At 32.5% G+C, this 24853-nt stretch overlaps 1 protein-coding gene and 1 pseudogene across 50 annotated transcripts in view; both read left to right on the top strand.

Annotated features, from left to right (window-relative positions):
• Window positions 1-24853, top strand: part of LOC145296067 (tyrosine-protein phosphatase Lar-like) — a 1305806-nt gene that overhangs the window by 1107303 nt on the left and 173650 nt on the right. For all 50 annotated transcript variants that reach the window (XM_080142138.1, XM_080142152.1, XM_080142158.1 and 47 more), the window contains one exon: window positions 23254-23354. In XM_080142138.1, coding sequence (XP_079998264.1) covers window positions 23254-23354 — 101 coding nt within the window. The remainder of the gene's footprint in view (window positions 1-23253; window positions 23355-24853) is intronic.
• LOC145296519 (U2 spliceosomal RNA) lies at window positions 15512-15658 on the top strand (annotated as a pseudogene).

A 24853-nucleotide genomic window follows, 5' to 3' on the forward strand; every position in this document is an offset into this window, starting at 1 on the left:
TTATGTTAATTTTGTCCATTTTTACATGAAAAATGTTAGTTGTTTACACTGCATGAGTTTTTGTACTTTTATTGACAAGTGTAAAGCTTTCTGCACTCGCTACGGATTTAGTGTGAACGCACAATGACAAAGTATATTTGACAAGAATAAAGTCATTCTTAATCTGTATTACTAGTCCTGTTATATATATATATATATATATATATATATATATATATATATTCCAGGTTTTAAAAAAATCCAAAAGTAAAAACCATTGAATTTCAACGAGGTTGTTGATAGCGCTCAATTAAAATGAGCAAGATATTATTTTATTCAATTGAGGTAAACAAAATTACCGTAAGTCACTACAATAGATTTACTGTTTCAGTCTTAAAAGACATCATCAGGCAACAGGTTACCTGATCTTATTCGAGGCTAGTCTTTTAATGAAACTTACCAAATAATAATAAAAAAGGGGTTTTATTCGGGTTTTAATTTTCTTTAAATGACCAGCTTTGAACAGGACAATAAGTCTCATGGAGCCTGACAATGTCTTTTAAGACTGAAACAGTAAATTTATTGTAGCGACTTATGATAATTTTGCTTACCTCAATTGAACAAAATTTAATATATATATTATATATACATATAATTGTGTAAATTTTTTTTACTTGTTTTTTATATAAAGCCTTTGTAATAGTTGTCTTGATTTCTTAAATAAAGGTATTTTAAATAGTCAATACGATTCCATTAATTTATTCATTATATATTTATTTTTACATTTATCTTGATCTATATAAGATTAGGTATGTTTATGTATTTGTATGTACAGGATTCGTTCGTAAACTAATTAACCGATCATTATGAACACAGTTGCTAGGTGTAATGGTGAGAAATGTGAATTACATTTAGTTTAATTCGCTTCTAAAGGAACGCTTAAGTGAATTTAGTAGTAGGTTTTTGCCGGTGAATTCGTTTTAAGCTTCATTCTTGGATTTGTTGGCTGATGATTTGAATGGATTTTTAATAGCCTTTTAAATGGTAAAAGGTCAATCCACGTCAATGAAACCACGGTACGTCTCTGAAATATGTAACAGTTTTGTAAACAAAAATAACTCTCTCTCTCTCTCTCTCTCTCTCTCTCTCTCTCTCTCTCTCTCTCTGTATAAACTCTGTGGACTGTTCGCCCTTGCTTGAATCTTGTCTTCAATGATCCAGGAATTCCATGTTTTAAAAAAAGGATGACAGGTGAATATATATATATATATATATATATATATATATATATATATATATATATATATATGCGTATGGGCGTGGCTCAGAGGCTAAAGAATGAAGGTGGAAATTTGTATGTTTTGGTTTCGATTCTAAATAATGGCACACAAGTCATATATAGTTTTGATTTCATTGCTACATATAAGGTTCAATATAATAATCGATAGTGAATTGACTCTCTAATAATAATAAATATGTAATCTGCATGAATTAAAATATCATATTTAAGCGTATGTGCGACCTGCTAGTGTGTGTGTATATATATATATATATATATATATATATATATATATATATATATATTATTCATAGATGATTTCAAATGTGTTCACCCCCTCTTCGATTTCTTTTGACAAGTGTAATCATGCTAACCCCTTTTTCACTTCTTCTGTTTCTCGGTTCCTTCCTTTTACTTTCTCTTTCTCCTTTTTCTTTGTCTTTCTCTTTTTCATTTTCCTTTTTATTCCTCCTTTTATCCTGTTAAGTCTTGACGTTCTCTTTCCACCTATCGCTCCCTATATTTGAAGTCTAAAATGTCACGTAACCTACCACTCCCTGGTTTTAAATTTAACTTTTTATTTTTATAAAATAATATATTTCTTTTCTTCTATTCGAGAACCAGTCGCCCTCAGTGGCACATGAGCAATATTACGTCGCCTGACGAGGACTTTTGGTTTTTGTCAACCAATTGTCCGAAACATCAGCATGTTCAGTGTAGCGACTATGGTTTTGCTGGGTTTAGGGCCTATATAAGGCTTAGTGTTATTGTATATATCTTGCTTTGAATGTTCGTAATAGGATATAGAAATGGTGCAAAATTGTTTTGTTCAGGGCTGGGAGGGATAATTTTACCTCTCTTGGGATGGGTATTCTTCTAGTTTAATTATATATGGATAAATTTGAAGACTGCTTTTATCTTCTCGGACTCCAGCAATCAATAAACACGGAACAGAAAACAAACGAAATCAATACTGATTATATAATTAAAAACAAGTGCCGAAAGATAATACTCTTTCTTAGATCGAATAATATCTGGGGTTCTACAATAAAACAAGGCGAAAAAAATCTGCCAATGTTTCTTGACATAGAAAATGGAGATGTCTGTTGTAGATAAAATGGTGCCAAGTTTTTCATTGAAAAATATTAAAGCTTATCAGTTTTGGGGAGATTATTGTTATAGCTTTTTTTTGTTTCTTTTTTTCTTTTTTTTTAATTTCTTTCTTTTTGTTTATTTTTCGTGTGTTCATTTCAATATTCGGAAAACAATTACCTGTATTACATCGAACTGTTAACATAACTTCTGATTTTTTTTTCTCTCCTTTTTTTTTTTCTGATCTTTGAAGATGGTTTCTTGTTGGTTTATGTTTGGTTTCTGTATTTATTATTCACCCTCCCCGGAATAACATTAATATTCTATCATGCCGACAAAAAGATGGAAGCATAAACAGAACCAATCTCTTAGAATTATCTTTTTTTTGTGTCTATGAAAGATTTTTTTCTTCATTAATCAGTCTGGCTTACTTAACTCATATTTGTTCGGCACTAGTGCAAAGGCATAACTTTTTTGGTTTTCAGTTGGGACATTTAGAGAGTGCATAGCAGGGGCAGACAAATGCAATTTCAGGACTGAAGCAGAAAATATCACAATAAATGCGTGTTCTTTTTTTGTTTGTTTTTGTTCTTTGCAGAAAAATTTGAGGCCACAAAATACAGTTTTTTTTAACACAAATTAGAGATGTTTATTTTTTTTTTGTAACACAGCCAAAATTCTGAAATTTTCGGATGCATGTTTTTTTTTTTTTTTTTTTTTTTTGAGAAAGATTTTATTGAATTAAAATAAATATAAGAAACTTATAACACAAAAAGAGATTTCTGTCCCTGATATGCACTCTCCAAATATCCCAACTGAAAAGTAAAAACGTTGTACGCTCACACTAGTGCACAACTGGTGCCGATTTTAGTCATTTCTTTATTTAAAATTCTTACATGATTGTAAAGAGCAAGTCATATCTCTCTCTCTCTCTCTCTCTCTCTCTCTCTCTCTCTCTATATATATATATATATATATATATATATATATATATATATATATAGAGAGAGAGAGAGAGAGAGATTTTTAATATTTCATTAGTATATAGCGCTTAAACTTGCAATCCCCTTTTCGTTGGTATGTCAAGCTTAAGTTTTAAATATCATTTTCGTTGGTATGTCTTGCTTAAATTTTAAATAACACTTTCGGGTTTCTGTCACAGTTAAGTTTAAAAAATAACGGGCTTAACTATACGTAAATATATACGAAGAAATAAAATCAAAACAATTTTGCTTAAAAGGACTGTTAGAATCGTAACAAGATCTCTCGGTTGGAATCTTTGAAACAGACGGTGAATGCCTGGCATACAACAGGATGCCCCGTCTCCAAAAACAAACGTAAGAAAACTGAAGAAAAATAAAAATACAGAGTGCTTATATTTAATCTATTTTTAAAATCCACAAATAAAAACTTGCTATATTTGTTGTGGTAGTAGTTTCTTATACGGAATAATAACATTTGACACGCTGGTTCCCATCAGATCACCGAAGTTAAGCAACAGTGAGCCTGGCCAGTATCAGATGGGTGACCATTTGGGACTTGCTCTACGTTCATCTCGACATTGTTTCCAGTCGTCCTGGACTTCTCCTTGCCACTGGACTCAAGCAGTGCCGATTCAGGAGAGGTGTGGTTGGAAATTGCGCAACCCTTGCTTCACAATTACACCCCTACAAGGGGCATCCTTTGTCTTTCGAGACTGAACGGAGGTATCGCCTAGTTTCTTAGCTCAAGAAAAGCTTTCTCTTTAAGTCTTGTAATTCTAACCATTTTCGTTTCCAAAGTTGGAAGCACTGAGACAGATCTAGAATGGTTAAATCAGTGCTGTGTCCATATGTCAGTCCTGGCGTGTTTATTCTAACATGTACGATACAGCTGTCACAGCAAAGCGTTGAGAAGGTGTTTCTTCACTGGCAGGGGTTCTTGCTAAAAGCCGGTAACCAAATACCGCCACAAGGGAGAAAGCAAATATAAACAGACCCCCCCCCCAAAAAAAAAAAACGCCATCTTTTTAATACTTGATGTTTTTTCCGTTTACTCCTACCCCTTTCTCCTTCTTTTTTTTTTTTTTTTTTTTTTTAAATCTGTTTCAATTTTTAAATTTATTCTTTTATATATGTTGAACATTTTCTCTAGGGTTTTTCTTTTTTCGGATTTACTTATCTCTGCTGAAACAGTTGTCTATACAAAATAACTATTACTTAAACATTGCGTACCTCACGAACTAACACTTTATACATCCTTCAAATAAAGTAAAGTCAACCTCCCCTCCATACTTTTGCAATTTCTGATTGTTTACTACCAGATATTTATTTCATGGGTAAATTTTTATGATCTGCCACAGCGTATTATAAACACCCCCCATGTTAAGAACAGCTTTCGGAATACCTCCCTCCAACCTCGAAAGCTGTTCTTAACATAGGGTGGTCGGGGGGGGGGTATTCCAAAAGCCTTTCTTAACATGGGATGGTTGAAGGTGTTTATACTACGCTGGGGCAGGTCGTAAAAAAATACCATTTCATGTATAAAAAATCGGTTTATTTTTTTATTTAGTTCTTTTTAGTAATAACCTGAAATAAACCTTAACTAGCAGGCTGCCCGGCGTTTCCCAGTAGTAAAATACGCTTAAATATGATATTTTAATTCCTGCAGATTTCATATTTATTATTATAGAGCGAATACTCGAATAATTCATATATTACACCCAATATATAATAGTGCCCCTACCCTCGGCATGGTTCAGTCATAAAATGTTTTAAATATATTTTATTTGTTATAGAGCCAATTCGCTATTGATTATCATATTACACCCAATATATATTAATGATTTCAAAAGTTTAAATAAGACAAAAACAAAAAATTTAGCGCTCCAACCTTAGTTGTTATTATTTGAGCTATTGACAGATGGATTAACAAACTTTAAAAATTAACTTACTTTAACGTATAAATGTATATTTACACATGTGTAGAAGTAACACGTTTAATGCCAAGCGGTCATTTTTATTTTGGCTGGCATATTGTATATTATGGCGCCCAGTAGTTGTTGTTCTGCCATATTCTTCTCAAGCGCTTTCAATCAGTACATCTGATCGTCGTCAGGAGCGGTTGTTGTTGTTTGCTTGGCGAATTGAAAAGTTATCCAACAAAAAGCAGAAAAAAGAACTCAGTCGTGTCCAATCAGATGTGCTTGAATAATGACTTGCTGCCAAAATATACAAATGTGTGTGTGTTAAGGTTGTAGATTCCATGTTAGAAGCGTGGATTAAAGTTTATAATGAATACGTATGTATTATATACGTTTGAAAGCCAAATAATGACGCAATGTTATGGGGGGATAAAAAATATTTATTGTCTAAAATTAATATTTTTCGAAGTAATACTCCATCTTCAGAATTTTGTACATTTTCTTTCTTTCTTTTTTTTTTCTTCTTTCTTGCCATGATGTTTTGCTTGATAAGATAACTTTCTAAAAACAACAGTGCGGACTTTCTTTTAATAACTTTCTTATCAAGCATCATCATGGCAAGAAAGAAGAGAAAAAAAAAGAAAGAAAATGTTCATAATTCTGAAGATGAAGTATTGCTTCGAAATATATTAATTTTGAACAATAAATATTTTTTTTTATCCACATAACGTTGCGTCAATATTTGATTTCAAACGTATATAATACATAAGTATTCATTTTATATATATATATATATATATATATATATATATATATATATATATATATATATATATATATATATATATAATCCTTTTTTTATCCGAGGCTTTCTTTAGAGAGCTCGCAACTTTTTATGATCTTTTTATATTTTTTTTGGAAGAGCTCCATTTTTTTCTTTTTCAATTTCTTTCCAATCTTTCCCATTTTTCTTTTTGGCATCGAGAGGTTCTGGGTCGCCTGAGGAAGTCTCTTTGACTGAAACAGATGGCTATTTGTAGCGACCATATGTAACTGTTTACTCTCAAATAATAAAATATATATACATATATATTATGATAATTATATGTAGTAATCAGTAATTTATGTACAGTGCTAAGTAGGGCTATGACAAGAGAATATTCTTTTCATTATTTTTACTCTGGAGCATATATCAGTTAATCTCTTGCATGTTTTTAGATAGAGTGATGTGGTTCTCGATTGATTAACTGTGTCGCATATATACCCGAGAGTCAAAACAATGAAAGAATATTCTCTTGTCATAGCCCTAGTAATAAGATTGTACATCTAAAAGCAAAAATAAGTTTAAGGCTACTAAAACTCAGAATTGTCCGCAAGTAAAATTGTAAGCTACAGTCTTCTGGAGATTGAAGGTTCAATCCTCAGTGCGGGCGACACTTGAAATACACTTGCGAAGTACTGATGAAACGAGAGCATGCTACTCCCGTGGATTAAATAAAGTTCAACAAAAAGGTACCACAGTTTGACAAGATTCATCGACGACTAAAACGTTGTGAAAATAACGCTCGAGATGAGAAAAATAGTCTTTAAATCCAAATAATACGAATATTTGTATTGACAGTAAATGATGAAAGTTGATGTATCGAACACTGTGGAATTTCCATAGGTAACCTTAATTTTTTTTTTATTTTAATTTTTTTTTAACCGTTGCTTCCCAGACAGCTTTCTCCATTTCCTTGCAGAAAATGTCTTATTTACTTAAAGGGGTTGTTCCGCATATGGATATCTTTTAAGAAAATAAAGGATTCTGTTAAAAATTCCGAGCAGATTCCTGAGGTCAACAGAAAAATTCCCTAGACAAGATACATCTGAAGAAGGTCATAGGTTACATCGATGGAAACGTTGTGAAAATAGCACGATGAGAACTGCAGTAAATTATTATGTATAAAACACCTTGGAATTTCCATGGGGTCCTATTAGTAACCTTACATTCTTTTCTTTTTACCCACCCACCCCTTCTCTTTTACATACCCCCCCCACACACACACAGACAGTTTTCTCCATTTCTTTGCAGAAAGCATCTTATCTATTTAAAGGGGCTGTTCCACATATGGCTATCTTCCAGTGTTTCCAGTGCCTGGTTCAGATTTATTCTCTGGTGTGCGCGCGCGCGCGCACACACACACACACACACACACACACACACACACACACACACACACACACACACACACACACACACACGTCTTAACAGGCCCCTCTTAAATCTGTCAGTTCCCCTTTTATCTTTATTGATCAGCTATTTCACTGATGCCCACTTCCTTTTATCTCCATCCTCCACACACACATACACACATACACACACATACACACATACACACACATACACACATACACACACAGACACACACACACACAGTTAGACCCAATGCTGATGACTGCCGGTTGCTAGGGATCCCAATTTATTGGATAGACATTCCTCTTCTTCTCTCATCCCTCAGCATCCTTTTCCTATTTTCTTTTATCTTTACAATTTAATTCTCATTGACTTGGATACAATTCAAAGATCCTGGAAAGAAAACCTACGTTATGATTATTCCTGTAGTCATGTTTATTATTATATAGAAACTTAGGCATGAATTCCTTAAGAAATTTGGCAGGAGGGGGATGCAGGGTCTTTCTAAAAGGTCTATAGAACTTGGAAGAATACGCTTGGCTGGCGCCATTCGCCATAATACCGCATTCACACCGTGGAATTAAACCTACTTAATAAATTGCCCAAGCGTTTTTATAAAAATTATGTGTGAGTGCGTGTTTGTGTGTATATATACATTATTTTTTCTTTTCTTTTTCTTTTTTTTTTTAGTCTTTGGTCACATGATCATGCCTAATTTCATGTCAGTATGAGTATTACAAACATAAAGACACCCAAAGATGGAGTACTGTTGCCACATCTGAGAAGGAGTTGCTTAGAGCACACTATCCTGTCTTGGCAGGGTAAAAAAAAAAAACTGCTTCAAAATCTAATGGGCGAAAAATCTGACTTTTTATGCATCAGAAGTGGATTGAAAACGGCAATTTTTATGAATTTGGAGAAAACACATCTGGATTCTCCTGTAGCAGATGTCTCCCTGATTCTATTTCTGTTTCTTCTCGCTCACATGTCTCTATTCCGAATTACCAAAACGGTCATCAACAATTGCTTTTTTTTTTCTTTTTAATGTTTAACATATTTCAGACTGATATAAATTATTGCATAATAAAAAAAATCAAACCAAGACAAAATCATTTTTCTTATTGTGAATTACTTAATCAAGTAAAAATGACATTTTTTACTTGATTACTGAATCCAAAAATTTATTCTTGCAAATTAACTAACAATTTAATAAACAAAAATATCGTAAAAACTGAATTTAACTTGAAATACTATGAAAAAATACAGCTTTTTAAATTTTAAGCTAAATTTCTTAAATTTAGCCTTTTTTAAGCAATTTGGCCTTCAAAAAAAGACTAAACTCGCGAAATTTAGCCGAAAAAAAGTCGATGCTTCCATAAAGGGGGATCAATTTACTAGAACTTTGTATTAGAAATGGAGCACCCCTTAAAAATTGTAAAATATTGAAACTTTTTTTAGTATTTTTTTTTTTTTTTTTTTTTGATAATCTGGTAGATGAGTGACCATTCGATAATAATCCGTGGGAAAACATGTAAAAAAAAAGACGAAAATAAAAAGTTACCGCTGCCATATATGCGCCTTTTTTTTTTTTTTTCTTTTTTACCAAATTCTAACATAAGGCATTATCAATAATTACTCACTGATAATGACCGCTGGTGTTCCTTGGAATCTGAGTGGCAACGAATCTCCTCAGATTTTAAAGTACACTTCACCTTTATTTTTAATAATAATAATAATAATAATAAATATTGCAAAAAAAGAGGAGGAAATTATTTGGAAAGAAAGTACACCATGTAGTTTTTTTTCCAAATAAATTTCCTCTTTTCTCTTGCAACCTTTATTATCATTATTATTATTACTACTAGACTTTTTAAAAACAAGCAAAAGTTATAGCCCGTTGATAATGGTGTTTAACTCTACCCTCGTGGGGAGGCAAAGTAAATAGGAGCAAAGATCCATAAAAAATTTCAGCCAGATCGGCCTAGTAGCTTCCAAAATAACGTCTAGAGTAAATGTAGTATTGTGGTAACTATCGCTACTAATCCCTATTAATTCTTAACTGTGTTTTAAACGGATACCATAATACTGAATTTGTGCAGCTTATCATAACAAAGGTACACACAAAATTTCAACGAAATCGGCCCAGTAGTTTCTAAGAAAAAAATGGAACGGATAGACAGACAGAGTAAGAGAAATTCATTATTATTATTATTATTATTATTATTATTAAATTTCGTCTTTTAAACTCTGTTGATTTTTACTGATATTTATTTATTTGTCTCTGATGAGCTGCATGATAGCACAAAGAAAATATTTTACGTCATGATGGCGAAACACATGTTAGACTGTAATGAAGAAAATGTTAGCATTCAAATAAATCATAATAAAAAAAAATTTGTAAAAAATATAAAATGTAAAACAAAATAATGAAAAAAAAAAAGTGAAAGTATGATTATATTCTTGGGTTATCAAAATGTAATTTCCGAGTCTCTCTCTCTCTCTCTCTCTATATATATATATATATATATATATATATATATATATATATATATATATATATATATAGAGAGAGAGAGAGAGAGAGATTACAGGACTTTACAGGACTGTATGTCGATGACTACAAATATATTTTAAGCCCCCCCCTCCCTCTTTGGGTAGAGCACTGTCGTAAATAATCTCACCCACTACTTACTTGGCTGAAAAATGCGAAGCTCGTTGTTTGTTTGTTTACAAACAGGCGGTTTGAGCACTGTAAGAGTGGTGGCGGATGTCTATTTAAATAGACATTCCGACGACTTATTTACGAGCGTCCCTTCTGTGGTCAAGTGGGAGAACTGCCGACTGTCAACACCACGGTTCTAGGTTCAATCCTTGGCTTGGGAGAGATGCTAGTCTAGCGGCACTAATCAGTTGTGATACAACGAAACAGGACTATATGTCGATGACTACAAATATATATATATATATATGTTATATGTGTGTGTGTGTATTTGTGTGTGTGTATATATATATATATATATATACACACACATATATATATATATATATATATATATATATACGCTTATTTATGTTTGCATAAGCATTTTCATAATAATAATAATAATAATAATAATGCTGTTATTATTTGTTGCAATTATGCTCTGTTGGCCTTGGGGTTAAGGCATATAAATGGAGTTAAAACCCATGTAGTCCCGGTGGTAGTAGGTACACTAGGTGTGATATAAAGTCGTCTGGAAGACTATTTGAAAAGACTAAGAATCCTGATATTTTGGGCGGTCTTCAAACCTCTGCCATTGTCGTTACCAGCAATACCCTTAGGAAAACCTTTGATCTTTGGCGCGCCTGGTTTGAAGCCCGGATGGAGGAAGAGTCCTTTGAGAATGAATTCCATCTCTTTACAGGGAGTCATTATCAAACGAAATCAGAATTATTAGTATTTCATCATTATCGTGCACTTCTTAATGGATTTGAAGGAATTTTAGCATGATTAATTCATTGGCGCTGTCGAGAATTCTTCTTTGTTTAGTGTGATGGTTCCTTTCAACGTTTTTCAAAAACTTTCTAATTAGAATTTTTCTTCTATGTCATCCTAAAAATATTTGGCAGAAAAAATTATGAGGAGGTTTGAATACAATTCCTATAAACGTCATCTAAATAAAAAAAAAAAAAAAAAAAACAGAAAAAATTACATTTAAAAAAATATTATGGGTGAAAATTTCCTTTTGAAAATTAAAGCATTCTTTAAAAAAGCGTTTTATTTTCATAAAAGCGTTGTCAAAGCAAACAAAGGGGAATTGGATTAGCTACCATTCTAATGATAATGTGTCTATTAATGATATGAAGTTTCTGCTTTTTAACAGAATTTTCCATTTTTTTTTAATCCAGAAAAAGATGGATTTCCGTTTAAAGCACTAGATTCTTCTATGGATATGTGTTCTCTGCTTTTTCATACAAACTAGTATTTTTTTTTATTTTACCACTTATTTCCTATGATGAGAAGGGCTTTATTTTGAAAATCAATGAATTAAGAAAAAAAAAATCTTTCCATATTCCTTGTTTGAACATTTGATAAACTAATAAGTGTTGTAAATTTTATTTTTCATCATTTTAATTTATCCTATACTAATTCTCTCGCTATATATCGATATGTATGTATACAAATATATGTATGCATATGCATATATATATATATATATATATATATATATATATATATATATATATATATATAGATGTGTATTTGTGTGTGTATACACTTTTTTATGTTTGCATAAGCATTTTCATATCAGTACATGATCATGACAATGCTTCAGTCAATTAGCTATAAGCAACTAAAGACTTTGTCAAGTAATGTTGCTTTGCAGAAAATCATTTCGTAAATAAAATAGAGAGAAAAAAAACGAATTTCTAAAAAATTGTAATTTGAAAACGTCATTTGACCTAATAATGGAAAAGTAGAAAAGTCTAAAAATGCTATATACACACACACAAACATATATAAAGTTAATTTTGTTATTTTTTATGAGCAATTGATCCCTTGCCCACGGATGCCTGCATTATGTCGCCTTTTTTAATAAGACACACACACACACACACACACACATGTAAGAACAAGTAGTTAATAAAACATGTTAAAAAACACTTTGAAAAAGAGTTAAAAACATATTTAATTTTAAAAAGGAAGCACAAAATAAATGGATAGTCCTTAATCCGCGGAGTTTCGAAGAAATACTTTCCTTCTCATCAGATGGTAGGATTTAACAAAATGCGGGATCGGATTTTGCTTGCAAAAGTATTTAATGAAACTACAAGTAAGTCATAGATGTTACTTGGTAACAAATAGTGAAGCAGAGGGAATAGGGTGAATAAAAAGGTGATTTCACTTTTTTTTGTTTTATTTTACTTCAGTCGAAGTTCTCAGAAATCAAGGGGCCCACGACCTGGGGCTAACACTTGAAGTCTATATGAGATACATAAATATTCGAATGTTCCATTTAAGTTCTTTATCTCTCAAGCACTGAGTTAGTAAAGAAATTGAGAACATAATTTTCCTCTCCCCAATTAACCATTTTTATAAGTTGTAGTATATCTTTTATGTTGGTTTCATTGTCTTAATGGATTCCAGGACAAGAATTTATCTAGTCTGGTGGAGTATCCAGCTTCGTGCTATTACTTGAGGTAATATCACTTGGAGAAGGTGCAGCATTCCCCGTAAAAGCTGTGGGGTAGCCGTGGTGGTAAGATGTTATGTGGGCTGCGAATACTATGTGATTTTGAATATTTGGTCAGGGTTTACTTCTATGGAAAAAGTATCCTCATGCCAGATTGTTCTGACAAACCCCTGTACAGAGAGACCTTAGACACTCGAGGACAGTATCTAGTAGGTATTCAAGTTCTCCCCAGTAGGCATTCAAGTATGGATAGTCTGGTGAAGGATAAAATATTCAATATCGGTAAAATCCAAAAAAGTTGGTTACATTTCCATTTCCACAAGTAAAATCCAAGGGAATCGCATAATTGGAAGATGGTCCAAAGAAATCCAAATAGCAGAAATCCATGGAATAATTATTAAGATGTGCGTGGAAAAAAGAAATGGAAGAATTTAAAACACGACTGTCAAGGCTGGGCTCATTTAAGAAATATATATATATATATATATATATATATATATATAGGACAGTTATATTGAATAAGTCAGAAATAGTGAAACCTTGGTTGAAGTGAGTGTCCCTAATGATGGAGGTTTGAACAGAGCTGAAAGAGAAACAGATCAAATATCAAGGTCTCATGTATGATATGAAAAGAAATTGGAATCTTAGGGAGATATCAATCATACCAGTTATTATAGGTGCCACAGGGCTTATGAAGAAGAACCTGAAGTCCTACCTAATATTCCTGGTGGACCAAGTGCAAAAGAGATCCAATCAATTGCACTTCAAAGAAAATACACACACGCACACACACATATTCTGCACACACATTTAAAAAAAAATATATTTAGTTTGTTTTTGCGTCTTGCTGATGAAAACAATTTTGTATAACCTGTCATAGCTGTTAATTACGCAAGTACCTTTAAAGACCAATACGTATTATCTTAGGTGGCTGAACAATTTGCGTTTTTTTTTTTTTGTTTTTTTTTTTTATTTGTCGCCATATTCATTTCTACTTATTTTTTTTGTGTTCATTCATGAGCTTTTTATGCAGAGGAGGCTATACATTCTGAATTTTTTTTCCGTTTTTCTACTGCCACGTTTCTTTCGCTACATTCTGTGTTAAGTGTTCTTCTTATTTCTGCTGTTGTCTAAATGTGTTCCTATGTGTTCCATGTTTGCATGACATTGTTTCCGTTTGTAAATTTGTTGATGTTTTGCATTTTTTCATTCATCACAATCTCCTCCATTTGTCGTTTATTTATATTTGCAATATGTACATCATTTTCTTTTTTTTTGCTGTTGTTTTCAATAATGAAAATCACATTCAACGGAATATTTTACTGATAAATATTATTTATTAATAAGGTGATGTAGTTTGCTTGAAGCATTGTATGTATTATGTATATAAAGAAGTCACAGAAGGCTATCACAATGCAAGACATGGAAATATGCCAGTGTTGAGAAAGAGGGTAAAAATGAAGTGATTGTTTGAATATAGTAAATCGTTCTTGTTTAGTCACAACTTCTACACAGTGTGTGCGATCGAGCTTCATAATATATTTCAAGGTAAAACCTCTTTATAAAATAATAAACATACATTTTCTTGAAATTTGTAATAGTTTTTTCCTTTTAATTAATGATTTTTTTTAAATTGAAAGCCATGTTTAATTTTAGAACAGTTTCTGATGGGTGGTTAATCGGTATAAGTCCTGAGATAAACAAAAAAGAAGAGTTTTCAGTGGGTAACTAATCTGTATAAGTCTTGAACTTTAAAAGTTTGCAGACGAAGAGCAAAGATCTTTCTCATGTGGACCTGAAAAATTATGTGTGGGAATTCTAAAAGATTCAGTATTTTTATGAAGTTATTACGGTTTCTGATTGGCTGCCAGCAGAAGGTGGCTCTATTTGATTGGTCAATTCTTATGGCCAGTGTCTATAAATAGAACGTTCCAATTTTCTTTAATCATGCTCTTTAATTATATGAAAAATATTGCGGCAGATTTAATAAAATAAAAGATGCACTAGTGTGTTTTGACAATCGCTGTCTCTCGGATAGGAATTCTCTATTCACTAAATAACATTTATTTCGAAATTGGCCATTTTGTTTGTGTGCGAGATTTTCTGGTTAGACATTTTTTTATTTCTATATATTTAATAGGAAGAGCTAAATCAATGTTTTGTTTTTCTTTTATTATTATTGTATCTATTTTGCACTTTATTTTGGACGCCATTTTTACAAAGCTGCTTTTTATTTTATTACCAATTTGATTATTTTTAGTTGAGTTATTTCCTTTCTTGCAAACCTTGCATAGAATTTTAATAGAAATCTCGCACAACGTTCTGGGGGAATATAATCATATAGGAATAAGTTTTAAAACTAAAATTAATAAGTATGACTCATTCAAGCAAGTAATGTGGTAACAGAAATCGTACGATTTATAAACACTACGATTTATATCATACAAGACGCGTAGGGGGGGGGGGCTGACTCGCTGGACCATCCCTTAAACTTGGATAAGATTGTTTGAATCAGGAAAAAATGAGTTCGAAAAGCCAGTGGAAAAAAAAATAGTTTCTTTGTACTTGCTATATATCCCCTCTCCCATCCTCTTTCTCTCCCACTTTGTCTCTCTCTGGAATTTATAAATATCAAGAAAAAATGTAACTCATTGGCTCATTCATTAAGCTCAAATGAAATTACTTAGGATTTATACTGTTGTGGGGACATACGCACCCTTATAATCACTAAGATAGACGTATCCATTAGCCATATAAGCAGCAAGTATAGGCAGCTCAATGAGAGACGGCTCCCCACGGACTTACTAATCTTCCTGTATTACTAACCCTGCTCTGGATATAAATGTTCTTCTCACCAGTCAGCGTGTTTTCCTACTTTCACCTTTCCGAACTCCACTACAATTACTTACATTGGTCCTTGGCCTTTTGGCTAAGATCAAAGTGTAGTATCTGTTCCGGCAGATGCTGCACTTAAGATAATTTGTACCAGTCAATGGAGGGGAAACCCTCTATACTGGGACAATTATTATTTTTGGTAACCAGAGTGCCCCCTTTTTGCCTACTTTTAGGGGAGCTGGTTTTAACCTCACATTAAAAACGGCCTTGTGCCTAATTTGCTCAGTGGGGGAGCAAATAAATACCATCTGTTCCGGCAGATGCTGCAAGCTATGACTAGCTATGACTAGCAAAGACCAGATGTGGGGGCAACCCCACATGCCTGACCTTTAACCAGCTCCCATTTCCCACCTCTCGGGAGCTGGTCCCCTTTTTCCCTTCCCCCTCCCTTCACTCCTCACATTAAAAATCGGCCTTGTGCCTAATTTGCTCGGTGGGGGAGCAAATAAATACCATCTGTTCCGGCAGATGCTGCAAGCTATGACTAGCAAAGACCAGATGTGGGGGCAACCCTACATGTCTGACCTTTAACCAGCTCCCATTTCCCACCTCTCGGGAGCTGGTCCCCTTTTCCCCTTCCCCCTCCCTTCACTCCTCACATTAAAAATCGGCCTTGTGCCTAATTTGCTCGGTGGGGGAGCAAATAAATACCATCTGTTCCGGCAGATGCTGCAAGCTATGACTAGCAAAGACCAGATGTGGGGGCAACCCCACATGCCTGACCTTTAACCAGCTCCCATTTCCCACCTCTCGGGAGCTGGTCCCCTTTTTCCCTTCCCCCTCCCTTCACTCCTCACATTAAAAAACGGCCTTGTGCCTAATTTGCTCGGTGGGGGAGCAAATAAATACCATCTGTTCCGGCAGATACTGCAAGCTATGGCTAGCAAAGACCAGATGTGGGGGCAACCCCACATGCCTGACCTTTAACCAGCTCCCATTTCCCACCTCTCGAGAGCTGGTCCCCTTTTCCCCTTCCCCCTCCCTTCACTCCTCACATTAAAAATCGGCCTTGTGCCTAATTTGCTCGGTGGGGGAGCAAATAAATACCATCTGTTCCGGCAGATACTGCAAGCAAAGACCAGATGTGGGGGCAACCCCACATGCCTGACCTTTAACCAGCTCCCATTTCCCACCTCTCGGGAGCTGGTCCCCTTTTTCCCTTCCCCCTCCCTTCACTCCTCACATTAAAAATTGGCCTTGTGCCTAATTTGCTCGGTGGGGGAGCAAATAAATACCATCTGTTCCGGCAGATACTGCAAGCAAAGACCATATGTGGGGGTAACCCCACATATCAGACCTTGGTCAATGTAGGGGCAACCCTTCATACCAACAGTTACTATCCAGCTCCCATTTCCCACCTCTTGGGAGCTGGTCCCCTTTTCCCTCCCCCCTCCCTCTCTCTCCACATTAAAAAACGGCCTTGTGCCTAATTTGCTCAGTGGGGAAGCAAATAAATACAATCTGTTCTTCAGATGCTGCACTTCTGTTTCTTGTTCTCCTTGGGTGGAGGAGAAATCCTTCACAACTGAGACAATTTTTTTATTTTTGTACCTTTTCTCCACGTTAAAAAACGACCCTGGTGTCTAACTCTGTCCCGTGGGGAGGCATAGTAAATAGGTACAATTACTTAGGGGTGGAAAAAAAAGAAAAAGAAAAGTGACCTGTTTGGGTCATTTGTTGAGCTTGTAATAAACTTTTGAAGGGGGGGGGTGAGTTTACAAAGCCAGTGAAATATAAAAAAGAAAAATGATAAAATAAAAGATTAGTCTCTTTCTGCTTGCTATATCGCCATCGCCCGCCCTCCCTCTCTCTATCTCCCCCCCTCTCTCTCTCTCTCTCTCACTAGAATTTATAAATATTCAGGAAAAATGTGACCCATTATATCATTCATCAAGTCCAACTTTGTTTATTTACTGTTTAATATTAGAATGAAAATAAAAGTGAGCCGTTGGGTCATCTGCTGAGTATTTATTAGATTGTTTATATTCAGAAAAATGGAAAATAAGATGGCAAAATCGGATTAAAAACAAAGTTATGACTGAAAACAGTTTAGAAAAAGTATTTTGAACTTGATAAAGAGATGTATATAATTCATTTTTATATACATAGTTTCCAGTAGAACAAGAATGCCAAAATTTTCTAACTAGTGTTGGGATGATTCCAATATTTTTCCAAATTCCGATTACAGTGACAAATTCTGTTCTATATTCCCGATCTCGATATAATGATCAATTCCGATTCTTTTTGGTTATTTAGTTCCTATTTACAATGCCTCTCCACGGGACAGAGTTAGACAACAGGGTTTTTGGTTATTTAGTTGGTATTTGTAAAATATTTTGATTACTGTAAAGCCCCCATATATATATATATATATATATATATATATATATATGAACAAATGATTAATAAAACATGTTAAAAGACATCTTGGAAAACACTTAAAAACATATTTAATTTTAAAAAAAGAAGCACAAGATAAGTGGATAGTCCTTAATCCGCGGAGTTTCGAAGAAATACTCTCCTTCTCATCAGAGGGCAGGAATTAGCAAAATGCAGGATCGAATTTTGCATATAAAAGTATTTAATGAAACTACAAGTAAGTCAAAGATCTTACTTGGTTAAAAAAAGGGTGAAGTAAGGGGAACAGGAGGCGAAAGAAAAATAATAAAAAGATTTCACATGAATGGATAGTCCGGTGAAGGATAAAAATCCAAAAATGGTAAAATCCAAAACGGTCGAATTTAAAATTTCAATCCAATGGGTAAATTCCAAATGGTCCAAAATCATCCAAAATGCAGAGTTCATTGGAAAAAAGCGCAAATGGAATGAATTCCAAATCATTAAAAGAAAAGCACTAGAGATAATATTTAAAACACGTCTGTCAAGGCTGGATGAATCAAAAAAAAATATAATATATATATATATATTTTTACAAATGTATGTATACTTGTGGGAAGGGTAGTGATTTATAGATTTTTTTATGGGCAACTTAAAATCTATAAATATTTGTTATTGATACTAGAAATGATAAATTAAGTTAAAAGAAAAAAAAATCAATTAAAAGAATCGTTTTTGGCATAAAAAAAATTGACACAATTCTTTCTGATTTTTCTGATGTACGATTCTGATTCCAGTGGATCTTTGCAACGCCATTCCTGTCTATAAAATTTTATTATATATTTTTTTCCTTGATTGGTGTCTGGTTTCTTTCGTATTGTTTTCACTAAACATTTATGCTTCTCTCTTTTTTGTGTACTTCTCAACATTTTTTGAAATAACTGTTATGATTTGGGGTATCTTTTCTGTCGTATACCATTGTTTTGTATTTTCATCTATATATATATATACATATAGTCCTAAACTGTTAATATTTACCACCACCACTAAAAAAAGCAGGCAAGCTAATTGGTTAAGAATAGTTCGCTAACAGATTAAATATCAACAAGTATACTTTTTTTTTTTTTTTTTTTTTAGTATACCATCTAAGTTAGAGGTTCTCAACCAGGGGTAAATTTACTCCTACAAAGTAAAAAAAAAAAAAAAAAAAAAAAAAAAAAAAAAACATAGTCGGGGGTAAATAATTGAAGTACCTGATAATTTAAAAATAATTATTTCTTTTAAGATTGTCTAAAAAAACGTATATACCTGGATTCATATGTCTAATGTGGCCTTAATTTCATTGTTGTTTTTATACAAAACCTGAAGCCCTACAAAATAAAAAAGGTTCTCTTTCGACGTTCTTGTTTTTCTGTCACTTTAAGATGGCTATGAATTTTTTTTTGTATTGGTGTAGAGGGTAAATGGAGAAATACATAAAACCAAGGGGTCAGTGATGGGAGAGGGGTTGAGAATGGCTGATCTAAGGTGTCTTTTTTAAAATGTCCATTGCTCTGTAGACAATGGGGACAGATAAGAACTCACATAAGGTTACAAGGCTTTACTTTTAGAGCGAAACCGTCGCATCTGCAAGTGATTTTTTCCAAGTGGCGACTAGAAATAATAAAACGTCCATCTTTTTGGCGACTGTGTTTGTTTTCTCAATCTTCCAAAGCTCATTACTGAGTGAAAAATGTCTTTTCAACCTTTATTTTTGTTTAATAAAACGAACAAAGTCAAATTATTTAAACAATAAAACGTTTAATAGAACAATATTCTTTTTCTTTTTTAACAAAGGTTGTTAAAAAAAAAACATCTGAAGAAATTCGAATGTTTATATTTTCAAGTCTCAACATAAAATTTTGTGTATATTTAGAATTACACTTATTTAAAAAAAAAAAAAAACTCTGATGTAAGTACTCGTCAAGGAATAAAAATGTCATATTCCAAAAATCATATGGGTTTCACTAGTAACTTTACTATTTAGCTAGTACACGAAAATATTTAGTTGTCAAAGGTCAGCTAAAGATAAAATTGTCCGTAGAACCCTGATTTAGATAACGAGGCTATTGAAGATTGGCCAGACGTTTTTTTTTTTTTTTTTTTTTTTTTTACCGTAATTCAATAAATCCCCTCACAATTTTTTTTTTTTTTCAATTTTCACCTGAAACAAGGCATAGTACCACTTTTACGTAGGGGGCTACTATTGGGGACATAAGTTGCAGAGATATTATGAAGGGAGATGAGTAGTAAGATGTCTGTTCACGTTACACTTGAACTTCTGCATGTCAAGACAGTTGGGAAAGCAGAATCACAGAAGAGAGTTCCAAAGTCTAGCAGTTCTGGGTAAGAAACTATTGGAGTAGAAGGCTTTATTACACCTAGGGATCTCTACTGTGTAGGGGCAGGATTTAGCTGTTTGTCGGGGATATTTACGTCAAGGGGGTACAAATGCTGGTAGTTCGTCAGAGCATTCACGATTAAAGTACTTGTAGAACAGGCAGAAGGATGCAACATTTCGTCGATAGGACAGAGGCTGATGTGAAATCATTTCTTCTACCTTTTCTAGAAAGACATTCTTAACATTTACAATAGTGGGGGCTGCCGTGTTCTGAATGGATTTTCTGGTAGTCTTTGCATTGGCATCTTCCTACTTATGTAACCTGTCTGGATAAGTACAAAATAATTTGGAGAAGACATGGGATAATCTTGATAGTTTGGGATAATCCGTTATCTAAACGGCAGTTGTCTGTTTTTTGTTTTTTTTTTTTGTTTTTTTTTTCATTTTACTTCAACCAAAGATCTCAAAAATCAAGGGGCCCCTTCCTAGGGACTAAAACTTGATCTACTCCCTAGGGGCTAAAACTTGATTTCCTAAGGGCTAAAACTTGATCTACTTTCTAGGGACTAAAACTTGATCTACATCAAGAGATACTGAAATATTCTAGTTTACCTCTTAATCACTAAATTAGTAACAAAGTTGGGACAGTTTGGCGCTTCTGCACTTCTGATATGAAATTTCGGAAATCGTAATACTGAATTTCACATGAAAACAAGCAGAGAGAGAGAGAGAGAGAGACAGACAGACAGACAGACAGACAGACAGACAGAGTTTTAAATTTAAAAAAATGCTACACTTTTGCGTTAGGCAACACCAGTTATCCTTGCTAGTTTCTAATAAAAAGGTAATCAGCATTATTTTACTGGTTTAGTGACTATCTTGGGTGCCATTTAAAAAACGAAAGTCACAAGTTAAAAACTTTTAATGTTTTTCATTGATGTTACAGCACGGTGGCTATTCTGGGCAGAAATCAGCTTGCCTGCGTCCATTTCTAAGTTTGATTCTTCCTCTATCGCTATTGGATTGGTTAAACATTTAAATATATTATTATATGTTATTTATTATAATATTGTGACTCACATTTTTTTTAATACTTTGTTTCAATATCATTAAATTATATTTCTAGTATATTATTCTGTTTAGTTTTGTTAATGCAATAAGTTTCACAATTCACACACACACACACACACACACACACACACACACATATATATATATAGTATTTTATGTGTTTTTACTGTTTCTAACCAAAAGTTTTAATTGCTATATATTTACAACCATTTAACTTATATATGTTGTAAAGATGATTTCTATAGTTCTTAAACACGTTTATTTATTTATTTTATTTTCCTTTTGAAGGTGAAATGTACAAATATTTTAGGCACAAGTGCACTTTTGTTAACCGGAAGTATTATTTTGTTTTTTCGTTTTCAGAAGAGTTATATTAGCGGGCAGGGAAGACAATCCCAAATTAATGCTTGTTTTCTGGTGATTTAAAACAAGCCATAAATTAAGCGTACAGAATGCATAAAGTAATGAAGTATCACAACAGGAAACGTTAAATAACGAAATGATTATTGAATTTGAAATTGTTAAAAATTTAACAACAATATTTCAACATAAATTATGTTTAAGATTTACAAATAAAACGTTGAAAATTATTTTTTTTTAATGAGGCAAAAATAAAATATAACAACCAGTTTAGAATGTTATGAAACGCATGGAGTATATATTTTTATATACATTTAAAAAATTGTTTTTTGAAAAAGATAAGCTTCATTAATAAAACAAAATAAACGTCTTAAAAATTGCAACAGTTATTTTAAAATGTTTTTATATATCCGAATTTTTTTTTTTTCTTTTACTTAAAACATTGATTTTGGATTGTCTTCCCTTTTCCCTAGTAAACCTCTTTCTGAAAATGAAAGCAAAATAAAATACTTTTGGTTAACTAAAGTGCACTTGTGCCGCTTTTTTTCTAATCTGAATAAATGTTTTCTTTTTCAGACTTAAAGTAAGCTCAATATTAGGTTGATACGGGATGGCTCAAAACAAATGCCACCCATAGACTTATTAATAAAATTCACAATCCTCTCCACTATTTAACCATATTTGGTGCAAGTTAACTTCACTGTATGCTGTGGCTTGTCCACTAAGTTTCAATCATGAATCTTCAACAGTCATTGTTTCATTCCTATTCAGTGATATGCAGGGACACTTTAGTGATTATCTCATCAGTAGACGGTGTGATCCTGGATGTGCTACACACTCACCGAACCTTAACCCACCCAACCAACCCCAAATTGATCCAATATTGAGTTAACTTTATTTTAAAACTGAATGTTTGAAATTTAATTGTATTTTTTTTTTCTTTTCTTACTATTATTCTGTTTTTATTTTCATAAATTTCTTACCATTGATTTTTGTTTTAAGACTTTACTTAAGTTAAAAAAAAAAAAAATGAAGAAAAAAATGTGATCAAGGACAACCCGAAGACTATTACAACGAGGTGTAGAGGAAAGCTCAACTCCTTTTCCAGGATTACTTCACTCACTCTTGATCTTGCTGAGTATTTACCAAGGAGACATCAAGTACTATTTATTTCTTGAGTTTTTTGGCATGACTCAACCAAGGATTGAACTCTGGTCTCTTGACCTATTATGCCAAATGTTATTTCTAATTTTATTTAAGAATTACATATTGACAATCTTATTTATATAACGTTGAAAAGGTAATTTTTTTTTTATTAATTCATAAAAATGAACACGTGTTTATTTCCATGTTTTTCTATCTTTCTTTCCGAACATGTCTAATATTTATCTTAACTATGAATATTCTATTACAGAGACCATCGGTAAAATATTATTATTATTATTATTATTATTATTATTATTATTATTATTATTATTATTATATATTAGCATGAGATCTACTGTATAAGTGTTTTTAATTTTTCCATAATTTGATCATCGAAAGTCTCGCGCCTCAATTAACCATTCAGTTTTCCAGTTTGTAACAAGCGTTTCAATCTATTTGCAGCGCCTGGTACAGCTCCGAGAAATTTACGTGGAAAAGCTGCCAGCGCAACAACAATAGCTTTGCTATGGGATGAACCTGAAATCCCCAACGGTATTATCAAAGTGAGTACTTTTCTTTTTGTGTGAACATCAAAGATTTTGTCTGACATGTTTATGATGACGTGTATTACCCAGGGATTTTTTTTACACGTTTATAACTTTAATGAACACTTTCTCTCCTTTAAAATCTTTTTTAATGATGATGTGTATTTATATTTGTTCTGGAATATATTATCATTTCCTGTTCTTTCTCTCTCTCTCTCTCTCTCTCTCTCTATATATATATATATATATATATATATATATATATATATATATATATATACTAGCAGTGGGTGCCCGGCGTTGCCCGGGTGTTTTGAGGTGTATGCTGAGCAAAAAAAAAAAGGTCAATTTTTTTTAAATTTTGACTCCTATTATGACCCCTTAAAATTTATTGTTTAGGGCTCAATTAAAGTTATTAAGCTAGATCCATGTCCAAGGAATCTATATCTAAAATATCACGTGTTTAGACCCTAAATTGAAGGAGGAATTTGGTAGAATTCTCAAAGGTCAAATCGTTGAACTTTGACTCCTTAATCGCCACATTTCTGTCCGAAATCCAATCACATCGATTTCCCCAAATCTCAGTACCCTGTATATCAAATTTCGAATCCGTAGGCTTAAAATTGACAGAGTTATTGCATAGGGAAATGTACACACACTTTCACTTTTATATAAATATATATAAATATAAATATATATATATATATATATATATTTAAGCAAAATTTTTTCTCTTAGGCATATTTCATTCAATAAAATACACGTTTTATTTTGTCTATTAATTCTATTTTTGTCTTTTCCAACTTCCTACTTTTGATAAAATAAATTTGTCGATACTAATAACACCCTGAAATGTTCATACAGTTATTAAAATAATTAACCAATGAGAAAAATATACACGTTAAAAGAAAATTATATAAACTGTTCAAAACTAGTTAGATAAATCTATCTAACAATGAATCCAGAAGTTTTGGAAAGTACTCGGATTTATGATAAATATGGCAATTACATCAGCCAGTTCCTGCCAGAAGTGGAAACCATTATTCGGAAGTTGGAAAGGATCAAAAACAGAATTAATAGACAAAAAGTCTACTTTATTTAATGAAATATGCTTATATGTATGTATGTATGTATGTATGTATGTATTTATGTATGTATGTATGTACAAATGAGTGTGTATGCATGTATGTATGTATGTACAAATGATGCTTTTAAATTGTATAAAACTAATCAAAGTAGATTAATGGAGGAAATCCAAAACTACATTATTAATGTATAAAAAAAATATTTCCTGTATCTATTTATATTTTTTTATTTTTTTTATACATTTTTAAATATACTAATAAATATAAAGAGATTATTAGTAAATATGAATGTAAATATATCAATAGAATATTAATAACAAAAAAGCGGGTGATAAGTATGTATAGTAGATTCATCCGAAGCGTATAAATGCAGTAGATTTGCAAAGAATATAAGTACTTTCCTTTTTTTTTTGAAACAAGAACGAATGACAC

The sequence above is a fragment of the Euprymna scolopes genome, chromosome 16 (assembly GCF_053919585.1).
Source record: "Euprymna scolopes isolate OS-2025 chromosome 16, ASM5391958v1, whole genome shotgun sequence".
NCBI classification, from domain to species: Eukaryota; Metazoa; Mollusca; class Cephalopoda; order Sepiida; family Sepiolidae; genus Euprymna; species Euprymna scolopes.